The 21,440-nt window shown below is 35.8% G+C and overlaps 1 protein-coding gene across 3 annotated transcripts in view; it reads right to left on the bottom strand.

Moving 5' to 3' along the window:
- Positions 1 to 21,440, bottom strand: part of LOC136034446 (leucine-zipper-like transcriptional regulator 1) — a 187,701-nt gene that overhangs the window by 134,656 nt on the left and 31,605 nt on the right. The window contains exons 2-3 of one of the 3 annotated variants that reach the window (XM_065715626.1): positions 4,331 to 4,502; positions 1,364 to 1,500 (exon numbers count right to left, since the gene is read on the bottom strand). In XM_065715626.1, the coding sequence (XP_065571698.1) occupies positions 1,364 to 1,500; positions 4,331 to 4,502 (309 nt within the window). Of the gene's footprint in view, positions 1 to 1,363; positions 1,501 to 3,809; positions 3,879 to 3,939; positions 4,015 to 4,330; positions 4,503 to 21,440 lie in introns of those variants that run through there. The other 2 variants (XM_065715627.1, XM_065715628.1) reach the window with 2 other exon arrangements.

Here is a 21,440-nt window from a genome sequence, read left to right as displayed (position 1 = left end):
CCTGAAAATTCCAATTTAATGAACTCAGTCATTCCTGGATTACATCCTTTTGACAGCCCATATACACATAACATGCTATGATTTAGTTCAACACTCCCCTCAACATTCTCTGAAAGACTCATCTTAATGCCCTTCGTAGTTTGAGAAAGTAGAAGTCAAACATGCATACCTTTGTTCAATAACACACACTATATGTAAACAACGAACAAATTGCATAGCTTACACCCCTTGCTCCAAGGCCCCCCCCGGGGGGGGGGGGGGTTGACATCCCCAAATACATAATTGCTGACCTTTTCAAAAATGCTGAAAAAATTGATGCCTCAAAACTTTGTTTGGATGTTTGTTACGAAAAATGATGAGCGTGGGGGTTCGCTGATTATTATAAGTAAAAACAAAAATAGAATACAATACAAACATTTCGTTCGACAAATCCGGTGAACTATCATCAGTGCAGAATTGAGTTGTATTTACCCTTATTTACCCTTTGTTATTTACCCTTAATTCTGCACCGAGGATGGTTGAGTCATCGACCTCAGACCATCGAGGACATCGACCAAGGTATTTCTAATGTATCCTTTTTCCCCTCGCTGTGATTATCCTTACGTTTTTCTTCTTTTCTTTTCTCGTTTTGTCATGCTTAGCCAGTGTGGCCTCAAAACTTGTTTCTTACATTAAATTCTTTGTTTAAACATCATTTTATAGCAAAATAAAAGGCAAATTGAAACCTACACAATCTATTCGTTTGTTAGGTTCCAACATCAAATTGATATTTCCATATATTGTCAAAAACACAAGCAATCGTTGTCAACGTGTCAACAACACATCTCAACTACTATGGCATTTATCGCTCAACTGAACCGACAAATCAAACGATTTGGCAAACCTTTTTACAAAAATATTTTGAAATTTCTTCAAAAAAGACTTCGGCCATGCTCAAGCACAACTCTTGGAGCAAGATCATTTATATCAGAGTGAACTGAATGTAAAGATGAGGTCTTATATTGCTGCTAACCCAGAAACGAAACTTGAATATATTGAGGTGAGTAATTATAATCCAGTCAAAGGAACTTAAGAGAATGTGCCATGTATGTGGGTGCCAATTTGTGTGTGTGGATATTTAGATACTGACTTAGATACGGTCTATATTTTGACAATATATTGTTGAGGTACAATTCATTTTTTCTATACTTAATTTTTAGTACAGAGATAATATTTTTGATCGATTAGGCTGCAAAAATATACATGGATATTTAGGAAAATAAAATAGAGAAATGACACAACATGGATATTAGGCCGCAAAACATAGTAGTTCAGAAAAAAAATATTAGAAACAAACTGTCAATAATAATAGAAGCAAACTTACTTGCCAACAAATTTCCATTCTATCCATTGTCCAGTCTGGAATTTATATTCAAATAAGTCGTTCCTGTTAGTCAAGTTGGAGTTGGAATGAATATCACCTGTGTATCCACCAAAAACATACATTGAATTCGCATGCACCTTAAAAAAAGATAAAATATAATACCCCTATATTTATGAAAATCAATTAAAATTAATAAGCTAACACAGGCATTTCTACAAGGGGATGACGGGAAGAGAATCCACAATCTCTGAAAAGGGATCCAGGGATTTCATATATTCCTCTTATTTTGCCTGTTTCTTGTGATAGTTTTTACCCTCCCCCTACCGCCCGGAACAAATAGCTCTGTTTGTACATGATTGAGCTCTGATTTTTGTAAAATAATTTTTTTTAATTCCGATTGAATATTGAGAAAATTACTCCTTAAAAACACACAAGCATTTTCTTGGCCTGGAAGCACAAGAGGTCACATGGAGCTGACTATTCAAACAAGAATTTGATATTACTCAACAATGCCAGCCTATGGAGGTAGCTTATGTCGTAATCGTAATGGATCATTATACGTTGCTTTAGTATGACAAAAAATTAAACATATGGTTGGAAACAAGAAACAATATCAGAATAATAGCACTATAAGACCCAAAAACAAAATATTTAACATTGTTCGAGCAGTAACCAAACAGACGAATCAGCAGACAATACCTAAGATAAAGTGGCCTTAAAAGCACAGCAAATACGCTCAGCAGCAAGTAAAGGTTCTATGAAAATAGACCAAAATAACAAAATGAAAGGTTAATAAAACGCCTCACAAATGAAAAATCATTACCACACAATCTATCCGAAAGATAAGAGATGCCCACCAGTACCATAGGTTAAAACATCTCCACTTTTATTTTGCGGATTTGAAGAATGTATCATGACCAGTAGCACGGTTGTCCACTTCTCCGCTCATGTTTACTCATGTTTCATTTCATGTTTTCTAGGTGGGTCTCTCAAAACTACCAAGTGTTTACGCCTAACAGATAGAACACAAGAATAAGGAGCAACTTACGATTTTTTTTTTCTTTCCCAAATCAATTTTGTCAACAAACTGTCTTATAACTTAACACAGACCAGTAAGACATTCATCTTGCTGTATTTACCTGAACTAATTGCGGCTTTAACATGGTCAAAAGTGACCATGTTTAACATGGTCAAAAGTGACCCACGGCAAAATTACAAACGAGCTTAAAACATGAAACTATCTGGTTTTTTAATTAACAAATATATATGTAATTATATTTGTATCTAAATTATATATAACCAATCATAGTAAATATATAAACAATTCTATGTTCATAAATAAATATAATACAGAAAAAGGGATAAAGAAAACAAGCGAAATGAATAAACAGGCGATGCATTAATAGTTTCTTGGGGAAACGAGTTTCATGGCACACTTGTATCCCAAAATTCCACACATTCATCTTGATAGCAAATTCCAATATATACATAGCCCAATGGATATAAACTTGGACCCCTTTGAGAGAGACTAGGATTAAATTGGTTATCAGCAATTTTTAGCCTTTTCCTACACCAGTGTCTTTTTGGTGGCCTTGAAGAAGAAAGCACTAAGAAAAATATTTAGAATCATTGGGTCGACTGCGTGGACTCGTTATCGGTAATTTTTAGCATTTTTTTTTCGCACTTGCCTTTATGTTGGCTTTTTGCCAGTTGTCGGCACTTTTTAGCCTATTCCTACAAAATTGTCTTTTTGGTGACCCCTTAAAGAAAAAAGAACTAAAAAAAAGTATTTAAAATCGTTGTGAGGACTCTGTGGAACCAGTTAAAGGCGATTTTTAGCCTATTTTGTACAGTTGCCTTTTGATAGCCCCCTTAAGGAACAAAGCTCTACTAAAAGTGTTGAAAATCTAAATGTGGACTGCAGACGAATGAACATACTTTGCTTCAGCTACAAGTTTACCTTTGACTTCGGGTCTGAGCGTAATTTGTGTTGTACCCGCATTTGATCAGATGCGTTAATTTAAACTACTGGCTTTCATTTCAAAATTTGTCATTTTGGATATTAAATTCTTTTTTTTTTCTTTAGAAAAGGCCTCTCCAAAATAATTTAAGAAGTTTTACTTTTTTAAATCTAATATAAGGGTGGACCCGCAAAACTTGGTTAAGGCTCAGGCCTCAAAGGCCCATCGCTTTCACACACCAAAATCCACAATGCTTTTCGAAAATCAGTGTTTCCAAATCCACAACAGCTGAAAAAACCGGTATTTCAAGACAGGTAGTGGTGTTACTAGTTTCAAAAGATAGATTTGGTTAGAAGATTTGGGAGTAAAGTTGGAAAATAGTAAATATAACCGAAAGAAGAGTTAGATCCAAATTATAAACATTAGTGTTTGACTTAAAAATTAAAAAAAAAGTAATCAAACATATCCAAAGAAATAGAACTTACCACAGCAGAATGATGGTACCTCGGTGCAGGAGCAGTACCTGTCGCAAAGGCCAATCCAAATTATAAACATTAGTGTTTGCTTAAAAATAAAAAAAAAGTAATCAAACATATCCAAAGAAATAGAACTTACCACAGCAGAATGATGGTACCTAGGTGCAGGAGCAGTACCTGTCGCAAAGGCCAATCCAAATTATAAACATTAGTGTTTGACTTAAAAATAAAAAAAAAGTAATCAAACATATCCAAAGAAATAGAACTTACCACAGCAGAATGATGGTACCTAGGTGCAGGAGCAGTACCTGTCGCAAAGGCCAATCCAAATTATAAACATTAGTGTTTGCTTAAAAATTAAAAAAAAGTAATCAAACATATCCAAAGAAATAGAACTTACCACAGCAGAATGATGGTACCTCGGTGCAGGAGCAGTACCTGTCGCAAAGGCCAATCCAAATTATAAACATTAGTGTTTGCTTAAAAATTAAAAAAAAGTAATCAAACATATCCAAAGAAATAGAACTTACCACAGCAGAATGATGGTACCTAGGTGCAGGAGCAGTACCTGTGGCAAAGGCCCTTCCCCATGACTTTTCCTTGACATCAAATCTGAGTAGATCATTAAGCATGGTTTTTCCATTGTCCCCTCCAAATACATAGATAGCATCTTTGTAAGAAACAACAGTGTGCTTACTTCGTCTGGAAAAAGAAATCAATATTTTATTGCAAAAGCTGTCTGATCATGACTCAAAGAACAAATTGGTTCAATTTTTAAGATATTCACTCGCTTTTCTGGACCCAAGGAGTTGAGAATAGAAGTTTCAAGCCATTCAGAGAAGAAAAAAAAATTTTTTTGCCCCAAGTTTGGGCCCCATCTTTCAGGGCTCGTGCCCTTCCTGTAATTAGACTTATAAATAGGGACGGTTTTGGCAGAGGGACTTATAGATATAAGTTTCAAATAATTGAAGGATAAAAAGTCCTAACTATAATTTGTTTTTAACATTAAGGTCCTTAAAGGTGCAAGTTTCAAACCAATCAAGGTAAGGTTATTTTACTTTACTTTTGGCCATCTAGTGCCAAAATTGGAGGCCATCTAGTGCCAAAATTGGAGGCCATCTAGTGCCAAAATTGGAGGCCATCTAGTGCCAAAATTACCAAAACTGGAGGCACCCTTTGGCAAAATAATTATCCCAACAGTTTAAAGCGGATGAAAGAGACAAAATCAAAAATATTCGTCTTTCTTTTCTTTTACTAAAACCTGCCTGTGAGTGTAATAAGTAGGATCAACTAAACTAAATAGTCTAATAAAATAGAACAATTTAACAATACTAATTTTTAAGTTCGAAGAAACAGAATATATAGATCAGATAAAAAAAAATACCGGAGGCCAAGGGCATTTTGAAACTTCCCAGACCTTTTACGGGAAGTGGTATAAGAAATTGACGAAAGAGCTCAGAATTATGGCTGAAGAAAATACAATATATTGTGAAGAAAATAGAGAAAGAGGTTGCTCAGCATTGCAATGAAACTTCACTGATGAGTGGATCATTAAGGATCATTAAATGACATACAACCAAAGTCAGGTAACAATGTTTACCAGTACAAGTAGTGTACATCCATTGCCACGCACATAGGCTGAATTTGGTACTAATCCAATAAAAAAAAAACAGAAACTTGTTGAATTTTTTGAAGGACTGCAGTCAATTCACATGTTTTTAACCAGAAGTTCTACATGTCAAGGTTTATTTATCAGAGCTCAAAACGAACTTGGGCTGGAGTTTCCCGAATTAGAGAATCTGGTAGACCCTAGATGGGGGATATTGGTATAAGTCTGTTAGCAAGATAACGCAACAAATAAAACCAATCATTAAGCAAACTGATGTGCCTTCTCAACAGCAATCCAATACTGGACTTGCAGCTGAGGTTTAAGGGATTGAGTTTTACTATACCATTTCTATGTTCCTTGGTTGTGATGGAAAAACGTTTTGCTAGACCAATTCAGCTTCCTGTAAGCAACAAAATCCACGGATTGACAACTTGAAAGCTTTTGAACTGATCCTAGCAACTAAAGAAACCTTGCTGTACTGTTAAACAGACAAATTTTGGCTGATATGGGTCAATGGAAAAAAAACACAATAGCATCTTCAATGGGAATATCAGCCAAAGAAAACACCTCTCAGCAACCAAGGCAAGACATGCCTTCTCAAAGCCTTGTGAATTAATTTGTTCTATCCTCTCTGGGTAGCAGAGGCATTGAAAGTTGCGCTGACCATCGGTGTGACAAAGTTAGTCTTTTCAATTCTCTCACTGATTGATTCATCAGGAACATTGACGCATACTTCAAGGAAAACGTCAGCCTCTGCAGAAATTTGACTGTACTGAACAAAGAATCATTTCGTTTACTTTCGAACAAGACAATACCAAATTTATACAGTTTCTATTCAACATCAGGCATCAAAAGTCTAGACTTTTTCTCACAAATTCGAAAGCAAAATTACTTGTTCATTCAGTGCTGATATAATAATAATTTATTTGTGACTCACTTGAAACAGCGGAGTATAAAAACAAAAACACAGAAAAAAAATCACAAAAAAAAACAAAAAAAAAACAACTTTTGATAACACATTAAATTACTGTAGAAAACATTTTAGAAGATCATGAAAAGGGTTAATAGTAAAATGTATCGAGTCGGACAATTTCTGGTGTAACACTTTAAGTTTATTTAATAAATCTGGAGCCCCGAAATTTGTTACCATATTACTGTTCTTGTACCAGGGAGGAAGATACAACAAAAAACGGAGGAAACGAAAAATATGCTTGTCTGATATTTTTGGAGTTTGTTCCAAGCTGCCAAGGCCCTTCAATGAACTTAAAACCATTACTGGTTTGACTCTCACTCTTCCAGTGACATCTTTAACACAATGAAACATATAAAACATATCCATACAAAGCCTTTGGTAATGAAAGGCTTAGCAATCTAATTGTCAGTCTGCAATAGTTGAACGTTTGTTTCCACCAATTACTTTAAAAATAATTAACTATATAAGTTTTGAGTTTTTTTCATAGGATTCGTATATCTGCGAGCCTAAAATGCCCAATCCTTTGCTAAAATAGTCATGCTTTGGGGATGGATGGGTGGTGAGGTATTTGTTGAGCCTGTTAGACTGCCGTGTCTACACGCTTTCTGCGAAGCTTGTATCCTTCAGAATGAAGAAATCCAAACGAAATGTCCTCTGTGCAGGGTCACGTACACATTTGGTCGCAAAGATACCATTTTAGCCGGCTGTATTCAAAATATTATCGAATCTGCTTACAATCAAAATTAAATGACCAAAAGGGATGAACTTGTAGCCGCACGTAAAGACTTGAAAAGTCTGATGATCAAAATTAAATGACCAAAAGGGATGAACTTGTAGCCGCACGTAAAGACTTGAAAAGTCTGATGAAGGAGAGGAAGAAGAAAAACGGAGAACTAAAATTCTAGAAGGGCTTTATTCTTGGGGTTTTTTCTTTTTGTGCCAGTATTTGCTACGTTATTTCTTCATTTGATACCAGTATTTAGGACTAGTATCCTTTTTTTAGACCGTTTGAATAAAATTGCTATTTCAAAACTTCTATTAGGTACATTTAGGGACATTACGACGTGTTTCTGTGTGCGGGGGGAGGGGGCTGCTGCCCTCCGATCACCTTGATTCTTAGAAAGAACGCTATAACTTCTGATTACCAATCGAATGAGCCCCTTCCGAAGTTTCTATGACAGCGCTTTCTATAAAAACCTTCTATACACCCGGGCATAACTTACAACCCTTGCCCTGAGGGCTAGGGGGATTTGTTATCCTCAAAGACAAAATTTCTGGACCTTTCAAATCCTTTGAACAAAATAGCTACTTAAATTTTTTATTGGAAGCGTTTTGGAAAATGCTGGGCGTGGGAGAAGGCTTAATTGCTCTCCAATCACTTTTGACTATTGAAAATGCCATTGGCCCTTTCAATTTCCATTCGAATGAGCCCTTTTTGAAGCTTCTACGACAACTTTTTCTATAAGAACCTTATATGCCCCAAAGTCATAATTTAAAACCTTTGGCTTGGGGGATGGGATGTCATCCTCAAAGCCATAATTTCCAGACCTTTCAACTGCGTCAAACAAAATGGCTATATAACAAATCAATACTAAATCAAAAAGCTTGACTAAATCAATTCTTTTAAGGAAGGTAATTGGTACTAATGCTTTTAAGCTATTGTTGAAAAGATTGATACCATAATTATGGGGTATAATATCTTCAAAAGGAGAACAGAATATAGAAAATAGTTGGAAGAAAAAAAGCATAAAAGGTAGGTGGGGCTAAGGTCCTAGGTAAAGCATTATACTGAACTGCATGTATAAATGAAATTTGTCAAATGTAAGATGGGGTACTCTTCTTCCAGATAGCGTTTAGTAGAGAATGTGGAACTTTTCATATTTATTTTTTCATTGTTTTTTTAAATAATGCTGGAAAATCTTGATTGAAATTATCTTCCCCCATGAGAAGTTTCTCCACGGAAATATCCTCCCACGTACCCCCCCTCAACTCTCCTCCCAAACCAAGAGAATCCCTCTGAAAACGTATGTACACTTCCCAGTAACCATTACTATATGCAAATACATGTCAAAGTTTGTAACTTGCAGCCCCTCCCACGGGGACTGCGGGGGAGTAAGTCGTCCCCAAAGACATAGTTCTTAGGTTTTTTGACTATGGTGAATAAAATGGCTATCTCAGAATTTTGATTCGATTACTTTCGGGAAAAAATGAGCGTGGGAGGGGGCCTAGGTGCCCTCTAATTATTTTGGTCACTTAAAAAGGGCACTAGAACTTTTAATTTCCTTTAGAATGAGCCTTTCGCGATATTCTAGGACCACTGAGTCGATACGATCACCCCTGGAACAAAACAACAAAAAAACAAATAAACACGCATCCGTGTCCACATTTCCCTACAAAAAGTCCACATTTTTGTAGATAGGGACTTGAAACTTCTACAATAAGGTTCTCTGATATGCTGAATCTGATGGTGTGATTTTCGTTAAGATCGTATGACTTTTAGGGGGTGTTTATCCCTATTCTCTAAACTTGCATATTTAAAATCAGCATTAAAATGCGATTCTTTTGATGTAACTATTGGTATCAAAGTTTCATTTTTTAGAGTTTCAGTTACTATTGAGCCGGGTCGCTCCTTACTTCAGTTCGTTACCACGAACTGTTTGAAAGGTCATGAGAGCTTAAAAAAGCCCCGTGCCAGAAACAGAAAAAATTTGCTCTTTGAAAATCAGACAGCTACCCATGTTACAGTTACAAACGCCCTGTTGTACAGGCTCAGCTGAAAGGATAAATCTAGATGAAAATGAGATTCAGATGCTGATTTTCGTCGTGGAATATTAATGGAAAAGTCACCAATCGAATCCCGATTCTTTTGCAGTTTTTGCAGTCCCATGACCTAGTTCTGATTCAGTAGCATTTCTTGTCGGAAGACCGCCAAAGCCTGTTACCTCTATTTTCTAATTGGCAATCTTGGCAATTAAAGCAGTTGGGAGCTAACTTAAGCTTTAAAATGGAACTCCGAGCAAAGGGGTTCAATATAGGTATAAAAAATATTATAATTATTTCATTAATTGCACTAGATGACTTGGTCTGGTAACGGCAATTACAAGGTAATTACGGCAATTACTTTGCCTCTACAAGTTTCAGGAAGTTCTGTTAAAATATAGATACCGAGCATCCTGCTCGGTAAGAATGGGGGATTGCACTTCCTGGCTGAAAGGCCATGAAACGGAGATCAGAACCGCCGGCTTGGACCTTAAGGGTCTAGTGCCGTCTTACTTACTTTTTTTTCTTTTTTATTGGTGGGAAATAGTAATTTTTCAGTTATTTTCAGTATATCTGCATTCCAGTCCCATTCTCTCCTCTTTCCACCAATGCCTACAGGATATTGCCTTTGTAATATCTTTCTGGTTTTCATTATCTTTCTTATTTATTTCCTTAAAGATTATGTTTTGTCACTGCTGAAACTTGTAGACTAATAAACAAAAAACAGTTCACTTTTCTTCTAAGAAAAGTGTAAAGCTTTCTTGCATAATTTTTTAACGTCATAGAAAAAACAAACAGAAAATTGTCACGTCTACAAGTCTTTTTATAACAATGCAGCTAGCCAAATCAAAGAGTTGAAGAGAAAGTCTCTGTCTTTTATGATTCTGGTAGCATTTTCCCCCTACCTTCTATATATGACATATTCCTTAAAATGGAGCCAATTTTAATTATGTATTCAGTGATTATCAGGGAGCTAACGTCTCTTAGAAGTATTAAATATTTTGATCCTGACTGCATTCAATCTTGTATTCTACATAGGCTTCAAGCAGTCTTATCTTCCCTATATTTTATCTTTCCTAGCCACTTTCTTTGCTATTCAACTTATCATAGTTTTTCCAGACCACCACTCGACTGGAAAACTACTCATTTCATTGGTATCGAAATTCTCAGTTGACCTAGGGAGAATAATAGAAGTAATTAGCCATATTAGACCTCTAATAATTAACAGAAAAACCCTTTTGTCTCAAATCTAGAAATTGTCAAATTATCGTTTCCCTGATTGGACCATCTGGGAAAAAATTAGAAAAATCAGGTATTTTTAACTTACGAACTGGTGAACAGATCTTAATGAAATTTGATGTTTGGAAAAATTTTCTCACAATTTTTTTTTTTTTAATGTGGTGCTTGCTATAGCAAAAACCGTATAACTGCATATGAGATCTTTATCATTAAAATTGAACCCCCGATTTTTTGAAGTTTTTTTTAAATAGATTTGGGTGTGTAAGTTCCATTTAACCAATTCAAACAATCAGATTTCATTGTCACTGTCCTTGGTACTTTAAAGAAGTCCTGGCTTAGGCTTTTTAGTCTTAATCCTTTAAAAAGTTAAGTGATTTAGCAAAACGATTATTCTAAATCTTTCTTTTTGTTGTAGATTTGAAATAAAAGGGTTTTTCTGATAATTATTAGAGGTCTAATATGGCTAATTACTTCTATTATTCTCCTTAGGTCAACTGAGGTGTTCTTTTCACTTTGTAGCAGCACAACAATATCAAACAGTTCGTGGTAACAAACTGTAGTAAGGAGCGACACGGCTCAATAGTAACCAAAACTCTAAGAAACGGAATTTTGATACCAATAGCTACATCAAAAGAATTGTGTTTTAATGCTGATTTTAAATATATAGTTTCATCAAGTTTAATATTACCCATCAAAAGTCAAGAGCCTGATAAAATTTGCCTTATTATAGAAAATAGGGGAAAACACCCTCTAAAAGTCATAGAATTTTAAAATAGAAGTTTGTACTGTTTTAAAAAGTAGAGTTGAGAGAAAGAGTTAAAATTTAGCGTAAAGAGCGGAGCGTTGATCAGGGAGCAGACCCTTTCATTTACGATGTAAATTCTCTTCACTTTAAGTTTTAATGTCGCACCTTACTTTCAGTTAAAAAAAACTTGTTTTTTTTTTTAATTTAATCACATAAAGGATTGATCGGCACTTTGATTTTGCAAAGAATCTGGTTACAGACTTTACTGAAAGACTCACTTGACACATTTTCCAATCTAGGTAGGAAAATATATCCGATTCTGTATTTTGAGTCATAGGTGGGGTTGAGTAAAAGCAATTAGAGATAGGAAGGTGGTCCCAGTAGAATCCTTCTTTTAAAACTTGGACCTCGTGATTGGCAAACGAAGCAACAACATGGCCTAAGTTAGAAGTTGAGGAAATCGGCCCAATATATGAAAAATTGTCATTCTTAGCCCATACACAATAGTCCGGAGGAGTGCAGCCCCAAAAGATTTGTGATCTGGGAGACATTGTGTTTGTTTATATCTACATTAAAATCTCCGCTGACTGTATTAGATTTAGAGGCAACTTTTTCAAGAAACCTGCCCAAAAGCTTAACGAAAATCACACCATCAGATTCAGCATATCAGAGAACCTTATTGTAGAAGTTTCAAGTCCCTATCTACAAAAATGTGGAATTTTTGTAGGGATAAACAAATAAACACGGATGCGTGTTTATTTGTTTTTGTGTTGTTTTGTTCCAGGGGTGATCGTATCGACTCAGTGGTCCTAGAATATCGCGAAAGGAAATTAAAAGTTCTAGTGCCCTTTTTAAGTGACCAAAATAATTGGAGGGCACCTAGGCCCCCTCCCACGCTCATTTTTTCCCCAAAGTAATCGAATCAAAATTCTGAGATAGCCATTTTATTCACCATAGTCAAAAAACCTAATAACTATGTCTTTGGGGACGACTTACTCCCCCGCAGTCCCCGTGGGAGGGGCTGCAAGTTACAAACTTTGACATGTATTTGCATATAGTAATGGTTACTGGGAAGTGCACAGACGTTTTCAGAGGGATTGTCTTGGTTTGGGGGGAGAGTTGGGGGGGTACGTGGGAGGATATTTCCGTGGAGAAACTTCTCATGGGGGAAGATAATTTCAATGAAGGGGGCGCAAGATTTTCCAGCATTATTTAAAAAAACAATGAAAAAATAAATATGAAAAGTTTTTTCTACTGAAAGTGAGAAGCAGCATTAAAACTTAAAACGAACAGAAATTATTACGCATATGAAGGGTTTACCTTCTCGTAATACCTCGCTCTTTACGGTAAGGTATTTTTAGTAATTTCAACTATTTATTCTACGACCTTTGCGACTCAGGAAACATTCTTAAGGAACTGGGACAAAACTTAAGCTTTAATGTAAAGAGCGAGGTATCGACGAGGGGTGAGCCCCCTCATATATGCAATAAAAACATACGAATATAGAAGTTCGCTACGTAATTTAATTCGTAAGTTACGTATATTTTTTACTTATGAAAACGTTCGTAAAAAATTATAAGTTATAGTTGCCTTTTTAAGTAATACAAAAATTGGAGGGCAACTAGGCCTTCTCCCTCGCTTTTTTTCTCAAAATCTTCCGATTAAAACTATGAAAAAGCCATTTAGCCCAAAAAATTGATATGCAAATTTCGTTTTAATTATTTATGTGCGGAGAGCCAAGATCAAAACATGCATTAATTCAAAACAACGCCAAGAAATTAAACAAAAAAAACAAGTTTTTTAAATGAAAGTAAGGAGCGACATTAAAACTTAAAACGAACAGAAATTACTCCGTATATGAAAGGAGCTTTTCCTCCTCCACGCCCTGCTCTTTACGCTAATTTTTTTTACCGTTTTAAAATGTAGAGTTAAGAGAAAGAGTAATTCTTTAGCGTAAAGAGCGGGGCGTTGAGGAGGAAAAGCCCCTTTCTTATACGGAGTAATATCTGTTCGTTTTAAGTTTTAGTGTTGCTCCTTACTTTCATTTAAAAAAACTTATTTTTTGTTTAATTTCTTCCAAGACGGAACAACAAATTTCATTTATACATGCAGTTCAGTATAATGCTTTACCTAGGACCTTAGCCCCACCTACCTTTTATGCTTTTTTCTTCCAACTATTTTCTATATTCTGTTCTCCTTTTGAAGATATTATACCCCATAATTATGGTATCAATCTTTTCAACAATAGCTTAAAAACATTAGTACCAATTACCTTCCTTAAAAGAATTGATTTAGTCAAGCTCATTGATTTAGTATTGATTTGTTATATAGCCATTTTGTTTGACGCAGTTGAAAGGTCTGGAAATTATGGCTTTGAGGATGACATCCCATCCCCCAAGCCAAAGGTTTTAAATTATGACTTTGGGGCATATAAGGTTTTTATAGAAAAAGTTTGTCGTAGAAGCTTCAAAAAGGGCTCATTCGAATAGAAATTGAAAGGGCCAATGGCATTTTCAATAGTCGAAAGTGATTGGAGAGCAATTAAGCCTTCTCCCACGCCCAGCATTTTCCAAAACGCTTCCAATAAAAAATTTAAATAGCTATTTTGTTCAAAGGATTTGAAAGGTCCAGAAATTTTGTCTTTGAGGGTAACAAATCCCCCTAGCCCTCAGGGCAAGGGTTGTAAGTTATGCCCGGGTGTATAGAAGGTTTTTATAGAAAGCGCTGTCATAGAAACTTCGGAAGGGGCTCATTCGATTGGTAATCAGAAGTTCTAGCGTTCTTTCTAAGAATCAAGGTGATCGGAGGGCAGCAGCCCCCCCCCGCACACAGAAACACGTCGTAATGACCCAAAATGCATCTAATAGAAGTTTTGAAATATAAGTTTTATTCAAACGGTCCAAAAAAAGGATACAAGTCCTATATACTGGTATCAGATGAAGAAATAACGTAGCAAATACTGGCAAAAAATGAAAAACCCCAAGAATAAAGCCCTTCTAGAATTTTAGTTCTCCGTTTTTTCTTCTTCCTCTCCTTCATCAGACTTTTCAAGTCTTTACGTGCGGCTACAAGTTCATCCCTTCTGGTCATTTCATTTTGATTGTAAGCAGATTCGATAATATTTTGAATACAGCCGGTTAAAATGGTATCTTTGCGACCAAATGTGTACATGACCCTGCACAGAGGACATTTCGTTTGGATTTCTTCATTCTGAAGGATACAAGCTTTGCAGAAAGCGTGTAGACACGGCAGTCTAACAGGCTCAACAAATACCTCACCATCCATCCATCCCCAAAGCATGACTACTTTAGCAAAGGATTGGGCATTTTAGGCTCGCAGATATACGAATCCTACGAAAAACTCAAAACTTATGTAGTTAATTATTTTTAAAGCAATTGGTGGAAACAAATGTTCAACTCAGAATGATGATGAATTCATTTTCTTATGTAAATATGCCAGTATTCAGTTCCGCATGTTTTTCATATCAATTTTTTGGGCTAAATGGCTTTTTCATAGTTTTAATCGGAAGATTTTGAGAAAAAAAGCGAGGGACAAAGAGCTTATTATGAGGGACAAGCTTATTATGAGCAGGTGACAAAAAAAATCAACTGAACCAAAAAAAGATGTAAATCTCATTCGTTGATTTCATTTTTGTCCAAATTGCAAAGCAAAACGAATTAAAATTTACTCCTGGGTGAAATCAACGGCATTTGAATTTTTGTTTCTGAATTACTTTTGTTCATTCTTCATTATTTTCTCGTAAGCAAGGCCATATCCTAGGAGGGGAGGTTCAAAACCCCTTACACCTCCCCCCTCCCCTGAATTTTGTCTGACCCACAAGAATTTAAAAATGTATAGAAACAAGTTTTGGACTCCTTCCATGCAAAGTAACTTAAAAGGGTTCCTCACTCTTTACAGGGGGAGCGCTATTGGACTGTTTATGATTAGTACATGACGTCATTGGAATTTTACAGTATCATTTTTAATATTGCATCATTAGGTTGGTAACCTGCATGTACATTTTTTTATTTATGTAAATGACGTCATCGTATAATTATCATATCAGTATGAAGAATGTGACGTCATGTTTGGTATATATCTAGAATCCCTCGGGCTGTAGTGATCATTAATTCAGTACATCTTTTACTGTGATAATCTATAAAGCGTGCAATGAATACAGTATATAAATATTTTAGCATTGGAATTCCAGCCTTTATCGCTGCAGTATCAGTTTGCTGGGCTATAAAAAAGCATAAAGAAGTCGGGGAAGAAATATTGTCAGAGGTCGGTGGAGAAATATTGTCAGAGGTCGGTGGAGAAGTATTGTCAGAGGTCGGTGGAGAAATATTGTCAGAGGTCGGTGGAGAAGTATTATCAGAGGTCGGTGGAGAAATATTGTCAGAGGTCGGTGGAGAAGTATTGTCAGAGGTCGGTGGAGATATATTGTCAGAGATCGGTGGAGAAGTATTGTCAGAAGTCGGTAAGCTAATGGGCACACTGGTAATCAATGAGTTGCCGATCTGGTAATCAATGAGTTGGATAAGAAGCCATTTATTGATTGAAATCGCAGTGAAATAAAATTTTGAATTACTTAGTTTCCAAGAAATAATAAAATCTTGTATCAAATATTTAGTTTAATTTCATTAGTTATTTCCGGTTATTTTGATATATGTAGTGTTTCTATTTATTTTTCATCAATGTGTGGAAAAACAAAAGTCCAGTATTCAAGATACATATAGCTAAAATCATTCCTTCTTGTAAAATCTAGTCAGTATAGATAATTTATAAGAGAGCAAACGAGGGCTAATATCGAAATAAATCTCCAACGCCATCTATTGTAGAGCAGATCCTGACTTTCTTCAAACCATTAGTTATTCAGTGATATATCTTCCTATGAAGAAATTAGTGACAAGGCTTTGAGCATAGCCACTGCACAGTTTATTGTAAAACTTGGACCTCGTGATTGCCAAACGAAGCAACAACATGGTCTAAGTTAGAAGTTGAGGAAATCGGCCCAATATATGAAAAATTGTCATTCTTAGCCCATACACAATAGTCCGGAGGAGTGCAGCCCCAAAAGATTTGTGATCTGGGAGACATTGTGTTTGTTTATATCTACATTAAAATCTCCGCTGACTGTATTAGATTTAGAGGCAACATTTTTAAGGAACCTGCCCAAAAGCTTGCAGGCTGACGCAAATAAGCGTTCATTAATACATGATTTTCAAGCTTAGCGGCAATAAAGTAATCAGTCTCTGCTAACAGCTTGCAAGGGAATTGGGACCGGATAGCGAGGCCACTATATGGTCTACCTCGCAGTCTATCAACTTCACTACAAAAGAGGAGATAAAAATTAGAAAATAGAGGTAACAGGCTTTGGCGGTCTTCCGACAAGAAATGCTACTGAATCAGAACTAGGTCATGGGACTGCAAAAACTGCAAAAGAATCGGGATTCGATTGGTGATTTTTTCCATTAATATTCCACGACGAAAATCAGCATCTGAATCTCATTTTCATATAGATTTATCCTTTCAGCTGAGCCTGTACAACAGGGCGTTTATAACTGTAACATGGGTAACTGTCTGATTTTCAAAGAGCAAATTTTTTCTGTTTTTGACACGGGGCTTTTTTAGGCTCTCATGACCTTTCAAACAGTTCGTGGTAACGAACTGTAGTAAGGACAACCTGGCTCAATAGTAACTGAAACTCTAAAAAATGAAACTTTGATACCAATAGTTACATCAAAAGAATCGCATTTTAATGCTGATTTTAAATATACAAGTTTAGAGAATAGGGATAAACACCCCCTGAAAGTCATACGATCTTAACGAAAATCCCACCATCAGATTCAGCATATCAGAGAACCTTATTGTAGAAGTTTCAAGTCCCTATCTAAAAAAATGTCGAATTTTTGTAGGGATAAACAAATAAACACGGATGCGTGTTTATTTGTTTTTTTGTTGTTTTGTTCAAGGGGTGATCGTATCGACTCAGTGGTCCTAGAATATCGCGAAAGGCTCATTCTAACGGAAATTAAAAGTTCTAGTGCCCTTTTTAAGTGACCAAAATAATTGGAGGGCACCTAGGCCCCCTCCCACGCTCATTTTTTCCCCAAAGTAATCGAATCAAAATTCTGAGATAGCCATTTTATTCACCATAGTCAAAAAACCTAATAACTATGTCTTTGGGGACGACTTACTCCACGGCAGTCCCCGTGGGAGGACCTGCAAGTTACAAACTTTGACATGTATTTGCATATAGTAATGGTTACTGGGAAGTGTACAGACGTTTTCAGAAGGATTCTCTTGGTTTGGGGGGAGAGTTGAGGGGGGGGGGGGGTACGTGGGAGGATATTTTCGTGGAGAAACTTCTCATGGGGGAAGATAATTTCAATGAAGGGGTCGCAAGATTTTCCAGCATTATTTAAAAAAACAATGAAAAAATAAATATGAAAAGTTTTTTCATATTTCATATAAATGAAAGATTTTCCAGCATTATTTAAAAAAACAATGAAAAAATAAATATGAAAAGTTTTTTCTACTGAAAGTGAGAAGCAGCATTAAAATTTAAAACGAAAAGAAATTATTACGCATATGAAGAGTTTACCTTCTCGTAATACCTCGCTCTTTACGGTAAGGTATTTTTAGTAATTTCAACTATTTATTCTACGACCTTTGTGACTCAGGAAACATTCTTAAGGAACTGCGACAAAACTTAAGCTTTAATGTAAAGAGCGAGGTATCGACGAGGGGTGAGCCCCCTCATATACGCAATAAAAACATACGAATATAGAAGTTCGCTACGTAATTTAATTCGTAAGTTACGTATATTTTTTACTTATGAAAACGTTCGTAAAAAATTATAAGTTATAGTTGCCTTTTTAAGTAATACAAAAATTGGAGGGCAACTAGGCCTTCTCCCTCGCTTTTTTTCTCAAAATCTTCCGATTAAAACTATGAAAAAGCCATTTAGCCCAAAAAATTGATATGCAAATTTCGTTTTAATTATTTATGTGCGGAGAGCCAAGATCAAAACATGCATTAATTCAAAACAACGCCAAGAAATTAAACAAAAAAAAAACAAGTTTTTTAAATGAAAGTAAGGAGCGACATTAAAACTTAAAACGAACAAAAATTACTCCGTATATGAAAGGAGCTTTTCCTCCTCCACGCCCTGCTCTTTACGCTAATTTTTTTTTACCGTTTTAAAATGTAGAGTTAAGAGAAAGAGTAATTCTTTAGCGTAAAGAGCGGGGCGTTGAGGAGGAAAAGCCCCTTTCTTATACGGAGTAATTTCTGTTCGTTTTAAGTTTTAGTGTTGCTCCTTACTTTCATTTAAAAAAACTTATTTTTTGTTTAATTTCTTCCAAGACGGAACAACAAATTTCATTTATACATGCAGTTCAGTATAATGCTTTACCTAGGACCTTAGCCCCACCTACCTTTTATGTTTTTTTCTTCCAACTATTTTCTATATTCTGTTCTCCTTTTGAAGATATTATACCCCATAATTATGGTATCAATCTTTTCAACAATAGCTTAAAAACATTAGTACCAATTACCTTCCTTAAAAGAATTGATTTAGTCAAGCTCATTGATTTAGTATTGATTTGTTATATAGCCATTTTGTTTGACGCAGTTGAAAGGTCTGGAAATTATGGCTTTGAGGATGACATCCCATCCCCCAAGCCAAAGGTTTTAAATTATGACTTTGGGGCATATAAGGTTTTTATAGAAAAAGTTGTCGTAGAAGCTTCAAAAAGGGCTCATTCGAATAGAAATTGAAAGGGCCAATGGCATTTTCAATAGTCGAAAGTGATTGGAGAGCAATTAAGCCTTCTCCCACGCCCAGCATTTTCCAAAACGCTTCCAATAAAAAATTTAAATAGCTATTTTGTTCAAAGGATTTGAAAGGTCCAGAAATTTTGTCTTTGAGGGTAACAAATCCCCCTAGCCCTCAGGGCAAGGGTTGTAAGTTATGCCCGGGTGTATAGAAGGTTTTTATAGAAAGCGCTGTCATAGAAACTTCGGAAGGGGCTCATTCGATTGGTAATCAGAAGTTCTAGCGTTCTTTCTAAGAATCAAGGTGATCGGAGGGCAGCAGCCCCCCCCCCCCCGCACACAGAAACACGTCGTAATGACCCAAAATGCATCTAATAGAAGTTTTGAAATAGAAGTTTTATTCAAACGGTCCAAAAAAAGGATACAAGTCCTATATACTGGTATCAGATGAAGAAATAACGTAGCAAATACTGGCAAAAAATGAAAAACCCCAAGAATAAAGCCCTTCTAGAATTTTAGTTCTCCGTTTTTTCTTCTTCCTCTCCTTCATCAGACTTTTCAAGTCTTTACGTGCGGCTACAAGTTCATCCGTTCTGGTCATTTCATTTTGATTGTAAGCAGATTCGATAATATTTTGAATACAGCCGGTTAAAATGGTATCTTTGCGACCAAATGTGTACATGACCCTGCACAGAGGACATTTCGTTTGGATTTCTTCATTCTGAAGGATACAAGCTTTGCAGAAAGCGTGTAGACACGGCAGTCTAACAGGCTCAACAAATACCTCACCATCCATCCATCCCCAAAGCATGACTATTTTAGCAAAGGATTGGGCATTTTAGGCTCGCAGATATACGAATCCTACGAAAAAACTCAAAACTTATGTAGTTAATTATTTTTAAAGTAATTGGTGGAAACAAATGTTCAACTCTGAATGATGATGAATTCATTTTCTTATGTAAATATGCCAGTATTCAGTTCCGCATGTTTTTCATATCAATTTTTTGGGCTAAATGGCTTTTTCATAGTTTTAATCGGAAGATTTTGAGAAAAAAAGCGAGGGACAAAGAGCTTATTATGAGGGACAAGCTTATTATGAGCAGGTGACAAAAAAAATCAACTGAACCAAAAAAAGATGTAAATCTCATTCGTTGATTTCATTTTTGTCCAAATTGCAAAGCAAAACGAATTAAAATTTACTCCTGGGTGAAATCAACGGCATTTGAATTTTTGTTTCTGAATTACTTTTGTTCATTCTTCATTATTTTCTCGTAAGCAAGGCCATATCCTAGGAGGGGAGGTTCAAAACCCCTTACACCTCCCCCCTCCCCTGAATTTTGTCTGACCCACAAGAATTTAAAAATGTATAGAAACAAGTTTTGGACTCCTTCCATGCAAAGTAACTTAAAAGGGTTCCTCACTCTTTACAGGGGGAGCGCTATTGGACTGTTTATGATTAGTACATGACGTCATTGGAATTTTACAGTATCATTTTTAATATTGCATCATTAGGTTGGTAACCTGCATGTACATTTTTTTATTTATGTAAATGACGTCATCGTATAATTATCATATCAGTATGAAGAATCTGACGTCATGTTTGGTATATATCTAGAATCCCTCGGGCTGTAGTGATCATTTATTCAGTACATCTTTTACTGTGATAATCTATAAAGCGTGCAATGAATACAGTATATAAATATTTTAGCATTGGAATTCCAGCCTTTATCGCTGCAGTATCAGTTTGCTGGGCTATGAAAAAGCATAAAGAAGTCGGGGAAGAAATATTGTCAGAGGTCGGTGGAGAAATATTGTCAGAGGTCGGTGGAGAAGTATTGTCAGAGGTCGGTGGAGAAATATTGTCAGAGGTCGGTGGAGAAGTATTATCAGAGGTCGGTGGAGAAATATTGTCAGAGGTCGGTGGAGAAGTATTGTCAGAGGTCGGTGGAGATATATTGTCAGAGATCGGTGGAGAAGTATTGTCAGAAGTCGGTAAGCTAATGGGCACACTGGTAATCAATGAGTTGCCGATCTGGTAATCAATGAGTTGGATAAGAAGTCATTTATTGATTGAAATCGCAGTGAAATAAAATTTTGAATTACTTAGTTTCCAAGAAATAATAAAATCTTGTATCAAATATTTAGTTTAATTTCATTAGTTATTTCCGGTTATTTTGATATATGTAGTGTTTCTATTTATTTTTCATCAATGTGTGGAAAAACAAAAGTCCAGTATTCAAGATACATATAGCTAAAATCATTCCTTCTTGTAAAATCTAGTCAGTATAGATAATTTATAAGAGAGCAAACGAGGGCTAATATCGAAATAAATCTCCAACGCCATCTATTGTAGAGCAGATCCTGACTTTCTTCAAACCATTAGTTATTCAGTGATATATCTTCCTATGAAGAAATTAGTGACAAGGCTTTGAGCATAGCCACTGCACAGTTTATTGTAAAACTTGGACCTCGTGATTGCCAAACGAAGCAACAACATGGTCTAAGTTAGAAGTTGAGGAAATCGGCCCAATA

This window comes from Artemia franciscana, chromosome 13 (genome assembly GCF_032884065.1).
Source record: "Artemia franciscana chromosome 13, ASM3288406v1, whole genome shotgun sequence".
NCBI classification, from domain to species: domain Eukaryota; kingdom Metazoa; phylum Arthropoda; class Branchiopoda; order Anostraca; family Artemiidae; genus Artemia; species Artemia franciscana.
Note: the sequence above shows the minus strand (reverse complement) of the source record. Positions and strands in the feature narration are given on the sequence as shown.